Source organism: Dipodomys spectabilis, unplaced genomic scaffold (assembly GCF_019054845.1).
Source record: "Dipodomys spectabilis isolate Male_0828 unplaced genomic scaffold, ASM1905484v1 ptg000145l, whole genome shotgun sequence".
In the NCBI taxonomy this organism is placed as follows: Eukaryota; Metazoa; Chordata; class Mammalia; order Rodentia; family Heteromyidae; genus Dipodomys; species Dipodomys spectabilis.
This window is the reverse complement of record NW_024870822.1, coordinates 24,530,529-24,543,049: the sequence shown is the minus strand read 5'-3', so window position 1 is coordinate 24,543,049 and position 12,521 is coordinate 24,530,529. Positions and strand designations below refer to the sequence as shown.

The 12,521-nt window shown below is 47.3% G+C and overlaps 1 protein-coding gene across 4 annotated transcripts in view; it reads right to left on the bottom strand.

The window, feature by feature from the left end:
- Window positions 1–12,521, bottom strand: part of Dennd2b (DENN domain containing 2B) — a 110,376-nt gene that overhangs the window by 26,311 nt on the left and 71,544 nt on the right. For all 4 annotated transcript variants that reach the window (XM_042691474.1, XM_042691473.1, XM_042691475.1 and 1 more), the window contains exons 3-4: window positions 10,171–11,430; window positions 5,873–6,009 (exon numbers count right to left, since the gene is read on the bottom strand). In XM_042691474.1, coding sequence (XP_042547408.1) covers window positions 5,873–6,009; window positions 10,171–11,430 — 1,397 coding nt within the window. The remainder of the gene's footprint in view (window positions 1–5,872; window positions 6,010–10,170; window positions 11,431–12,521) is intronic.

The following is a 12,521-nucleotide window of genomic DNA, read 5'->3' as shown; positions in this document are numbered from 1 at the left end:
GGGAGAAGTCACGGTTCTCCATACTGCTACTGAAAACCAGACTGCAGATGGCTTCAATTCCCACTCTTCTTTCCCAGTCCCAGTGCCAGCCTCTTCATTCTCTGATGTAACCCATCCACTAATCATTTCTTCAGGAAATTCTTTGTTAAGTACAGCCTAAACCCTGCCTCCTCAGCCTAGTTTAATCTCTTCATAGCCACAGTCCACCTGCTATCCCCTATTTGGCAGACTCGTTCCTCTGGAAGTGTCTCAGACATTTCCTAGTCATCTCTACAGGCAGAAGGGTGGCTAGGGGCTGAAGATGTGCAAAAAAACCTCAAGAAGCTCCTGAGAGCTGGGCACCAGTGGCTCACACCTGTAATCCTAGCTACTCAGCAGGTTGAGGTCTGAGGATCATGGTTTGAAGCAGCCCAGACAGGAAGGTCAGTGAGACACTTATTTCCAATAAACTACTAAGAAAAAAAAAAGGTGGAAGTAGAGTTGTAGCTCAAGTGGTAGAGCACTAGCCCTGGGGGGGGGGGGGGGGGGGAGGAGGGGAAGCTAACAGATAGCATCTAGGCGCTGAATTCAAGCCCCAAGACCTGCACGCACACGCGCACACACACACATGCGCACGCACACACACACATACATACACACACACACACACACACACACACAAAGTCTCTGCGTCCTTGAACCACGAAACCAAATTTGTTGCAGGTGAACACCAAATCAAAGAATGGGAAATGGTACTCAGAATGTCCTACACAGAAACCAAGCTACAGGACTACTAGGAAAGCTAGAGCACAGTGGATGTGAGAATTGAGCAGGCCTGGATAAGAGGCAGGACCAGAACCATCCACACTGAGCTTGGAGAAGGACTTCCTTCAATACTTCTCAGGAGGTCTGGTCCTGAACAGCCCCAGCATAGCAAGCTTAGTCTCATCTCATTATATTCAGCTATAAGTCTCAACCTTTCCTAGCTAGGCTGATAAGGATCAAAGACATCACCAAGAATTTCTGCTTTACACTATTCGAAAAGGGGCTTGTCAGAACCCTAAATTATCACATTGACCCTCCTGAGAGAATAAGCCCTCCCTAGGCACTGTCCCAAACCCTCCACACAGCTCTTAAGGTAGTTCATCATACATAAACTGCCACACACCCCTCTCCTCATCCCCCCCCCACAACCAGAAGAACCAGTTAAAAGAAGTAAAAGAAGTGTATTGCTGTACAGGCCCAGAGAATTTCCCCATATACAGTCCAAGTTCCCCGAGCCACACCCATGGCTCAAGCCTAGGGATCTGAAGATTTCCTTTCCTTGTTCCAATTGGCTGTTTGTTCCACGCCCATCCCGCTCTTACGGCAGAGAAAGGGCCAGGTTAGGAGACTGATTCCCCATAGAGCAGCTGTTACCCACTCTCCAGGTTTTTGACACCTTTTCCCAGCAGCATTGGCACCTTTCCCTGAGATACACCTCTTAGTTGTTTTGCTTCCTGCTGTAACCTTTATCCTTTCCTTACTGGTGCCCAGCCTTGGGGTAAATGAAAGAAGGCAGAGTGAATGGAGCCAAAAGCTTTTGCACAATATCAGCTGGCCGAATGGCCCTGTCCCCAGCTTGTGTCCCCAATGAAGTTCCTGGAAGCTGTCCCTCAGCCCAGCTAGCTGATGGGAGTGGGAATCTCAGCAGGAATGTAGCTCCAGCTCCTTGGTTGTGCGCCCAGGCCACTCCACTAACTCCCTAACAAGCTGTTTCTTTCCTTGGGTGTATTTTTGTGTCAGGCTCAGAATGCAAATGATTACAAGGGTTTATAGAATAGCAGCATCTTCCAAGGTCAGATGTCAAATTAAAATGCAGCAAGAATTAACAGCCCTAGGAAGCAGCAAAGCAGTAAGTTTCTTATTAACCCTTCTCTTGCAAATTAGCAGACAAAAACTCAGCCCATCCAAAGTATTACACTCTGCTTCCCTGGACACTATGCCTGGTATGGGCCAGAGGCCAGTGAACTCCCTGAGGCCCTTTGTTGAGTCTATGCTCACAAAGAAGACATACTGGTCTCTAGGCCAACTGACCCTCAATCTCTAACAGAGCAGATCTCCAGTCCAACAGGCTGTACCCAAGCAGGAAATTCAGGTGGTGTCTGCCTCCCCGCAGTCCCGTTATCACAAGCCTGATACAAAGCTCCCTTTGTCTCTGTGGACAGGAGGCAGCACTGAGCTGAAGAATCCAGCCAGAACCAGAAACAACTTTAATCCAATGACAAAGAGGCTGGGAAAGACCAAAAGGGAGCTCAAGAAGTCTGAGCCATTCATTGGTTAATGATGAATCAAGACTAAGAATGAAACCCAACCTTCAGAGTTCAGCAACAAGAGACGTTCTGAAGCCTATAGGTGTGTGTATAGAGGGAGGGGGAGAGTATAAGTTCTTTTTTTTGTTTGTTTGTTTGGTTATAGGGCTTGAACTCTGGGCACCAGGTCTGCACTCTTCAGCTCAAGGCAAGCACTCTACCACTTGAGCCACAGCACCACTTCTGGTGTTCTAGTGGTTTATTGGAGATAAAGGTCTCATGGATTTTCCTGCCCGGGCTGGCTTTGAACAGTGATCCTCAGATCTCAGCCTCCTCAGTAGCTAGGATTATAGGCGTGAGCCACCGGCACCCAGCCAGTTCTTGAACAACTCTCCAAGGAGTGAAAAAAAGATAAACCAACCAGAATCTAACAGAAAGAGAATATTTCCCTCTAGCCTCCCTAGCCAGGTTCTAGAAATTTAGCCTAGGCCACTGTGGGGAATAAAGGGTAAGAAAACAATTGAGAGAGGAGGAGTAAAGAAAAAAAAAGTACTCATTAACTGACTTATGTAACTGTAACCCCTTGGTACATCACCTTTATAATAAAAAAAATAAGCAAAAAAAAATTTTAAAAGGTAAGAAAGCATCCAGGACACTGTCCTGTCCTACCTACAGACCCTCCAATCCACCTGTACTCCACTTGCAAAACCCAAACACCGCCCCCCCTCCAAAATAAAAAACTCCCTGCTCTCTTGCCTATACCCTCCCCTCCTTTTCATCCTCTTATTCTCTACACAAAGGCTTTGAGGGTCCAGGTGAGCAAGTAAAGAAGATGCCCATCTTTCCCCCGATACAGTCCTTACTTATAATTCTATCTTATCTACCCAAGAAGCAATTAAGCTGGTCCTCTGTTTTCTTGCCTCTTCATATAACATTCCAAAGGGGGAAGGGGGAATCTTTGTAATGAGGGAGTGACAGAGGCCCAAGCAGACTAGTCTCTTCTTCATTCTAACCTGACTTAAGAAGGCCCAGGAAAAAAACCTCTGCTACCTAAGACACTACTTCCAAAATTTCTTTCCCCTCTACTCTGCCTCCAAATATCCCTCCACAGAACCCTGGATCATGAACTCTGGACAGGGTGGAATAGCTGGAACCATCCATCCCTTCCTGTTATTCAATTCAGTTGCTGCAAGAACATATCCCCATCTGAAATCCTTGGGCAGCAGATATGCTAGGGAACAGAGTGAGTACCACAGTACTACCTGGGCCTGGTATGCTAGGATATTGAGAAATAGTGTCTCTCTCTGCCAATGACAGCCAGCTTAGTGCTACCAAGGACAGCAATGATATCACTGCACTATGATTCATAATATCAAACTAGAGAAAATTAAGGTATTTTCTTCTGTGACAGGAGGAGGAACATGTGATGAGGATGGAACAAGAGAGCTTCCTCCTCACACTATGCAGTGATTTTCTTCCCTGAGGAAGCAAGAAAATGTAGGGCAACTTGGATGCTCCTTGGACAGAGGACCTACAGCTAGGGGTGAGGGATGCATAAGATAGTGAGATTGAGGCTCTTTCTTTTTTTGGGGGGGGGGGTCCGGTTGTGGGGCCTGAACTCTGGGCCTGGGTGCTGTCCCTCAGCTCTTCAGCTCAAGGCTAGTGCTCTACCACTTGAGCCACAGCACCACTTCTGGCTTTTTTTCTTTTTGCTTATGTGGTGCTGAAGAATCGAACCCAGGGCCTCATGCATGCAAGGCAAGCGCTCTACCACTGAGCCACCTTCCCAGCCCGGTTGAGGCTCTTTCTATAACTGCTCATCTAGCTTCTGGGTCTTTGGCTCTGATCCTCACAGCTCTGCCTCAGCTCCAGGTGAGGGTGGGAATAAAGCTGTCATTTTCCCCCAGGACAGGGATGAAAAGGCCTCCCCTTCCTACACTCTTCCAGCTATCATCCCATTTGCATGGCTCCATTCTGTAGGCTCCATTCCTGGGAATGTAATCTGCCTGTGGGTCTGAATGTGGCTGTTGTCTCCTTAGAAATGCAGCCCAGCAAGCTGTAAGGAGAACACTATGAAGTGATGGCTCAGCTCAGATAAGTAACTACAGGAAACCCCCACTCCCACCCTCTTCATAAGACCTCCATATTCTGAGAATCTGAAAGGTTTCCTCTACTGGGACTACTTCTCTTTAAAGTGTTAACTAAGACTATTTTCTCCAGCTTCAAGGCCTAAGACAGAGACAGGACAGATACTAGCTACTCAGACAAGGAACAAGTTACTCAGACAAGGAACAAGTAATCATATGACCCGCCCCTTCATTAACCATGTGGAGACACAACTTCATTCAGCAGACTCAAATCATTCTGTTGAAGATAAGACTAATAAAGTGAATGCCAAATATAACCAGGCATGGTGGCACATGCCTATAATCCTACCACTTAGGAGGCTGAGGAAGCAGTTGGCACCCAGCTTGGGCTACATCATAAGATCCTATCTCAAACAACAAAAACAAGAACAACAAAAAATGCCACAAATAAACCCTACCCAGACTTGACTATCCATTTGTCATTGCTGATACTTGAAATAAAGCTTTCCCCTTCTTAAAAGACAGCTCTCTAAGGAGTACTGCATTTTTCTCTTCTTTGGAGCCTCAAGAGGAATGAACAGTTCCAGACTGTATTTTCAAGGATGTTTATATAGCAGTCTTGGAAGACAAAGATAGCGTCTCCCTCCTGGGCAGGGGCACTTTTGTTTCTTCCTCAGAAATGATAACATCTCTTTGTAGAACAGATTGGGCAGGTTTATCAGCAGCTCCTGAAAAGAATGGGTTCTCCTATACTTTGGCACCCCCACAAGGTACACAAGCTTCTACTTGGGGCTTGTGAGACAGGGGTACCTATGAGAACATGGAACTCATGCTGTTTGCTGTGCCATGATCTAATAAAGTGCTTTGTCTGTGATGTGGAAGTCTGGCTAGCTTGTACTATAGACTGAATGTCTTTATCCCCTCAAAATACCTCTAATGCAACCTAATCCCCACTGTGTTAGCATTGGAAAGCATCTTTAGCAGGTAATTAGGTGAAGAACCCTCACAATCCTTATAAATCCTAGAGAATCCTCTTGCCACTTCAGCCATGAGAGGACACTGGGAGATGACTGGTGTTTTTGAACCAAGAAATAGGTTTCATCAAACACTGAATCAATCAGTCCCTACTCCTTTAATCCCACCAATAACCTAATGAAGATTATTACTATCCCTGTTGCTGTTCATGTCATTACATTTTAAACAGCTATCACAAGTTAAATGATTTGCTTACGGACACATAGCTCGGGAAGAGTGCCTAGTAGGCCCTCAAGTTTTCCAAAATCAAAAGAAAAGAAAGATGTAGTTTTCCCCTTTGTGGGAGCCCAAAGGCCTTTGAGTTTCAGTTTACTCAAAAGCTAGGCTTTAGTCACTCAGCTGCTCTGTTTGCTGAAGTGTTTCTTCCTCTGATATCTATTTCCCAGAGTTCCCCATGGTAGGAACATGAGAGCCCACAGCACAAGGTGACTGGTTCCTGCAGCCCCTGGAGGTGAACCAGCCTGCCATCCACCTGCTTACCCACAATATCTTCATAGGCATTCTCTTCTAAAGTGCTTTTGGATCCAAACTTGGGTTGGCTCTCAGTACCATTTTCAGTGGGAGAAGAGGGATACAGGGACTGGAGACTGGATGCGTCCTCAAATTCTAAGGATTTTCTGTGGATAACAAGAACAAGAGTTGGGCTGGGAAGGTGGCTCAGTGGTAGAGCGCTTGCCTTGCATGCATGACGCCCTGGGTTTTATTCCTCAGCACCCCATAAGCAAAAAGAAAAAAGCCAGAAGTGGCGCTGTGGCTCAAGTGGTAGAGTGCTAGCCTTGAGCTGAAGAGCTGAGGGACAGCACCCAGGCCCAGAGTTCAAGCCCCACGACTGGACTGCCCTCCAAATAAATAAAAATAAAAACAAAACATATCTACACGTGCTATCTCACTAACCTTCAAAATAGTGCTAGCAGGTATTGTGTCATTTTACAAATGAGACTAAAGTGACAGAGTCAGGACCTGTCTGCAGCCAGAGCCTGAGCTTTCAACAGCAACTTTGGCCTCCAGCCTTAGAAAATGTCTTTTTTTTTTTTTTCTGGTCCGTCGGTCGTGGGGCTTGAACTCTGAGCTTGGGCACTGTCAGCTCAAGGCAAGTGCTCTACCACAGCACCACTTCCTGTTTTCTAGTGGTTTACTGGAGATAAGAGTCTCATGGACTTTCTTGCCCAGGGTGGCTTTGAACCATGATCCTCAGATCTCAGCCTCCTGTGTAGCTAGAATTAAAGGCATGAGCCACTGGCCCCTGGCTGAAAATGTCCTTCTTGAGAATAGCCTATTATTCTTAGCGAGGACTCTTCTACTTCATTGAGTTGGAATATTGTGTCCAGAACTGTTAGAGGGGTGCTTGTGCAGGATGGTCTGCGGAACAGGAAAGACTGAGCTCTCAAAACAAGTTAGCTGCCGGGTGCTGGTGGCTTACGCCTGTAATCCTAGCTACTCACGAGACTGAGATCTGAGGATCACAGTTCAAAGCCAGCCAGGGCAGGAAAGTCCTTGAGACTCTTATCTCGAATAAACCACTAGAAAACTGGAAGTGGTGCTGTGGCTCAAGCATTACAACACTTACCTTAAGCTGAAGAGCGCAGGGAAAGCACCCAAGCCCAGAGTTCAAGCCCTACGACCGACCACAAAACCAAAAAAACCAAGTTAGCCCTCTCCTAAGGTAGAGAGAGAAAGACAGTGTCCAGTAGCCTCTTTTACTACTCCTTTCCTCCCCCCAGATAACCTCTCTACTATGGAACCAACCACAATTTCCTGGCTGCTAAGTGTTCTGGGCCCACTAGCCTCCCGTCATCTGAGAAAGCAGCCCAGTTGTGTCTTCTTCCTCTCCAAGTCTCATCTCAGCTGGTTCCTGGGAAGTGGTAGCACTGCCTGAATCCCTCCTTTCACACATAAGAACCTCCCTCTTGCAATGATGTCCTTTATCTTGCTTCCTAAATGCTCCTTCGGAGAGCAATGGGATGGGAAACAAGGACAAAACACATCCTGAAGACCTCAATGTGCTCTTCGCTTGCCCAGCCCCTCTGTGGAATATATACTGGCAGTCTCCTCCTTTGCTCTATGAGAATTTCCAAGTGCCTCTCCGCCAATTATTTTCTAGGTGGATTCTCCTTTTTACCCAGCTTTTAAAATGCTACAGGCCAGCAGAGTTCTGTCTTTGGGTCTTTTTTTCTCACCTGTACTTTCTAGGAGCCAAAGATCCATGGACCAGCACCATTTACACCTGTTGATTCTCAAATCTCTATGACCAGCTACTCCACTTATTTAATCCTAAGGCTGAGTTTGGTGGTTTCCAGAGGCTGATATGAGACCACAGCTTCATTGGTCAACATCTACTAGTCCTCAAGGCAACAAAGGAGACATAAATTATGTTCCGGTTCCCTCAGAAAATCCCTCAGTAAGGTGTGGTTTTGGGGATCAACATATTGGTTCTCATCAAGGCCAATATAGTTAATTTCTTCCCTGGATTTTAAAGAAATATATTTCTTTTTCTTTGGTTGAATACTAGTATATGGCTTTCATTTTAAGTATATGAGAAGCACACTGGCATAATAGATACAAACTTACTCTCTAATACTTTTTTTTTTTTTGGTCGGTCATGGGACTTGAACTCTGGGCCTGGGTGCTGCCCCTCAGCTCTTCAGCTCAAGGCAAGTGTTCTACCACTTGAGCCACAGCACCACTTCCAGTTTTCTGGTAATTAATTGGAGATAACAGTCTCATGGACTTTCCTGCCCAGGCTGGCTTTGAACCATGATTCTCAGATTGCAGCCTCCTGAGTAGCAAGGATTACAGGCATGAGCCGCCAGTACCCAGCCTACCTAATAACCTTTAAGGGAACCTGTTCCAGGTAGAAAGGCAAACAACAACTTTCTGAATTTTCCCTTTTTATCCAAGAGCATAAAGTTTGCTAAATTCTTGTGACTCTGTCATATTTGGCATGTGTGTATATACATGACACACAAATGTAATGTATGGGCAGGCATGTGTATATAGATTACAAATGTAATATATGGGTAGCTGTGTAAAACTTTCAGGTGAAACCAGGTGCTGGAGGCTGAAATCTGAGGATCATGGTTCAAAGCCAGCCTGGGCAGGAAAGTGTATGAGACTCATCTCCAATTAACCACCAGAAAACAGGAAGTGGCACTGTGGCTCAAAATGGTAGAGGGCTAGCTTTGAGCAGAAGTGCTCAGGAACAGCATCCAGGCCACAAGTTTCAGTCCCACGACTGACAAAACAAACCAACAAAAAACACTTTCAGGTTGATAAGCCCCTGCCACTCCCTCTTGTAAACAAGCTAACCTGCATTTTGCAGTTCTAAATTCAGCTCAGCAAGTCTCTCCATGACAATGTCTCCTTGCTGTTTAGTCCAACAGAGATGCCTCTCTGGGTCTCTGTAGTGATCTGCACTCACATAGGCCATGACACTTAACACTTCAGGCTGGCTCATTATCTGTGACTCATCTGAGGGCCTTGAATGGAGGAACCTTGTCCTATTTGCCTCTGTGTCCCTTTGACCAGCATAAGGCTTGGTGGACAACAGGCTCTGGACAGATGTCTATAAAAATGGATGAATAAGCCTAGTAAAGAAAGAGCCAGTGAACATTCTGCAGTGGGCCACAGCACAGAATTTCCCTTAGCCATGAGCTGCCTGCTTTAAGAGTCTGAACATTTAGGACTGTTATCTGCACATGGCAGGGATTCACATGTGAAATGGGATGTGCTGAATAAAGCCTAAAATACAGGGACATACTGAAGACTCCCCCAAGCGAAACAAAGCTTGAGTGTCTATCTGACTTGGGGCTACATGAGAAAAGCAGTAATGGATAGGACAATAAAGCCTTTATAGGAAGCTGGCTACTGAATTCAGCAAAGAGGTGCCTGGCAACTCTTTTTTTATTTTGGTTGGGCATGGGGCCTGAACTCTGAACCTGGGTGCTGTCTCTCAGCTCTACCACTTGAGCCACAGCACCACTTCCAGCTTTTTCTGCTTATGTGGTACTGAGGAATCGAACCCAGGGCCTCATGCATGCAAGGCAAGCATTCTACCACTGAGCCACCTTCCCAGCCCCGAGTGCCTGGCAACTCTTACCAGCTGCAAAAACTCCAGCTTCCAAGCCACTCTGAGCAGGTAGCCCTGTAGTCCCGAGTTAGGAAGGAAAACTGACCAAGGAAACAGTGGGAACCCTCAGGAGAGGCAATTCTTGGACTTAGCCAAGTAGCAGGTGAAATGCTTTTCTACTCCCTTTGTTCATCCATCGCTCAGGATCTAAGAATCCCCTCCTGTAACAGGCCCAAGGTTTCCCCAGAAAAGGAAAAATCACCTTAAATTCACCAACATTGCCATAATTAATGATGGAACACAATATTTGGATAACAGTACACTTGCAGAAATTTCTAGTGCTAGCACTTTATGTAGTAATGAGGCTAAACTCTTACTAGTCCTCAAGGGACTGCCTACTCAACCTAAAAATAAGAGTAGCTTTGACCTTCCCACAAAGAAGTAAGGAAGCTGCAACAGAGTTCAGCACACAGTCCAGCTCTCCCCAAAGCCCATGTCTTCAGTATATAGCACTAAGAGCTTTCACCCCTCACCCTCTTACCAACACCAGGAGAGCAGAACCACCTCATTTTTCACAACTACCAAACTGAGGATTATCTGGTGCTTTGGAGCACCTGCACTCCTGTGATACACAGCACAATCTGCTCTTGCATCCTCCGTTTAAAAGAATGCCCTGGCTTCCACTATAAGATGTAAGAGGGGCATGTGTTACCTGCTCTGGGACTTGCGATGACCACGCATGTCCTTCTTGGGTCTCCGGGTGATTGGTGGGGCTGGGGTGGAGGGCAAGGGAGGTGGAGCAGCAGGTGTGGGCGAAGGAGGTAGACCATTGCTTGGCTTACTCTTGGGGTTCTTGTCAGCCTCATATTCAAAGGTGCGCTTAGGTTTGGGGACAGGGTTCACAGCGGGATCAGGGGAGCTCTTCAATGGTAGCCGCTGGGAACGAGGGCTATTTCCAGGGGATCCTGGCTTCGTGGAACCACTGCTTTCCCTGTCCAGGGGTGGGCCTGCCTCCCCCCCAACTCCAGCCAATCCAACTGTCTGGCTGCCAGAGCTCACACCTGTGCCCCCTGCTGGCTCCTCCAAGGTGCCCAAGGTGCTTGTCTTCCTTCGCCCACGGTCTATACTGTAGCAGCTGCTGGGGAGCTGGGGGAGCCCCCGGCCTGGCTGCTCCTTTAGGGCTTGTTCAATTTTCTGGATCCGGCTCAGCACTGCTGAGCTCTCCTTCCTGCTGCCATGCCCCCTGAGGAAGGTACTGGGCTCACTCCGGCCTGACCGCTTCTCTGGCCGGTACAAAGAGTCCCGGACAGGGAGTACATCTCCCTCTTCCTCGGTCTCAGGGTAGGAACACTCAGAGAAGGTCCTGCTCATCCTCCGGAGGCCCTTGAAATCAAAGGTCTTTTCTGAGCTGCAGGGAGATGGCACCACACTGGGGCAGCCCACACTGGGGCAGCCCTCACTGGCCGCCCACTCGCTTCCAGAGCCCTCCAGCTTCTCTCCACACAGGCTCATCCTGGCTGACACCTCTCGGCGACCTTCCCATGCTGAGATCTTCTCCCGTATACCCAGGTTGTGGGTACGGGTGCCAGTGCGGGTCAGCAAGACACTGCGTGGGCCAGCCACTGGCCCAAGGAAGGGGGTGCTCTGGGCAAGGGGGAGGCAAGCAGCTACTCCCTCTCCATCCAGGGCTGCACCCTGGACATTGTCCTTCTGGCCCTCTCTCTTGTACACTGAAGGGCTCCTGTCCAAATAGCTGACGCTGGTGACCTTAAGGGGACAGGTGGGTGGTGAAGTATCTGGGGAGAGATCTTGAGGATTTGGGGGTGAAGAATCACAGGGATGCCGGTCCTTGAGGAGGAGCCGGGAGCTGGATCGGTTGGGGAACCTGCAGGCTGACGTTTCACTGTCACTGAAGGGGTAGATGGGACTCCTCGGTGGAGACAGAACTGGAGGTGGAGAGACTGACTGAGACCTAGGAGTGAAGGAAAGAAAACAACAGTGAAAACAAACAAAGACATCTTGTCTTCGTTCTTCAAGAGCACCAACTCTCTTTCTCTCAAAGTCAAAAGTACACTGTTCAGCTAGTGCACCTTCGAGGTCCTTTTTTTTTTTTTTTGGTGCCAGTCCTAGGGCTTGAAGCTGGGAGCCTTGGCACTGTCCCTGAGCTTATTTTCTAAAGGCTAGTGTTCTACCACTTGAGCCACAGCACTACTTTCAGTTTTCTGGTAATTAATTGGAGATAAGAGTCTTGTGGACTTCCCTGCTCAGGCTGGCTTTGAACCATAACCCTCAGATCTCAGCCTCCTGAGTAACTAGGATTACCAGTATGAATCACTGGTGCCTGGCTCAAGGACATTCTAAAGGTGAGAACAGGTCCTGAGCCAAGCTCAAGGTGCCTCTCTCCCAACTTATCCTCAGAGGTCCTATGTAATACATGAAGCAAGAGCCTGTTCTGGAACAGGCCATAGTATCCCAGGAATTTATACCTGTCAACCAGACAACAGTGAGACCAGTAGTGTGCTGCTCAATGGCCAACTGGCTCTCTGGGGAAGCAGCACAGATTGGTGCCAGATTTCCCAGTATAAATATTCCTACTATAGATGAGTTACCAATGTGACATCATTGAGTGTAGAGTTGAAAAGATATGCTAATAATAATTCTTTGAGCTGAGACAAAGAACTCTAGCGTACTACTTCCTCAAAGAACCTCAAATACACAGGTTCAAATACTTAAACCCTCCCTCCCCTGAGATTTATGCTACTGGACACAAGATCTCACTTTCTCAGCTTAGCTCCTGACCATAATCAGGAGCCTCAAGGGTCTCAAAAAAATGTGAGGGGAGGTCCTCAAGAAAAGTCCTTTCCACCCTCTCAATCAAGAGGCCAATGAGGAAGACAGCAACTCTGAATACATCTCTGCTGTACAGTAGATGCACAACACTACTGGGTTCTGTGATACTTCTACTGCATGGTAGCGCTGTCTAAGGAGTACAGTTGATAAGCTATACAAGTCTTAAATTCTGAGAACAATTCCAAATAAATACTTTTACATACACTTACTCAC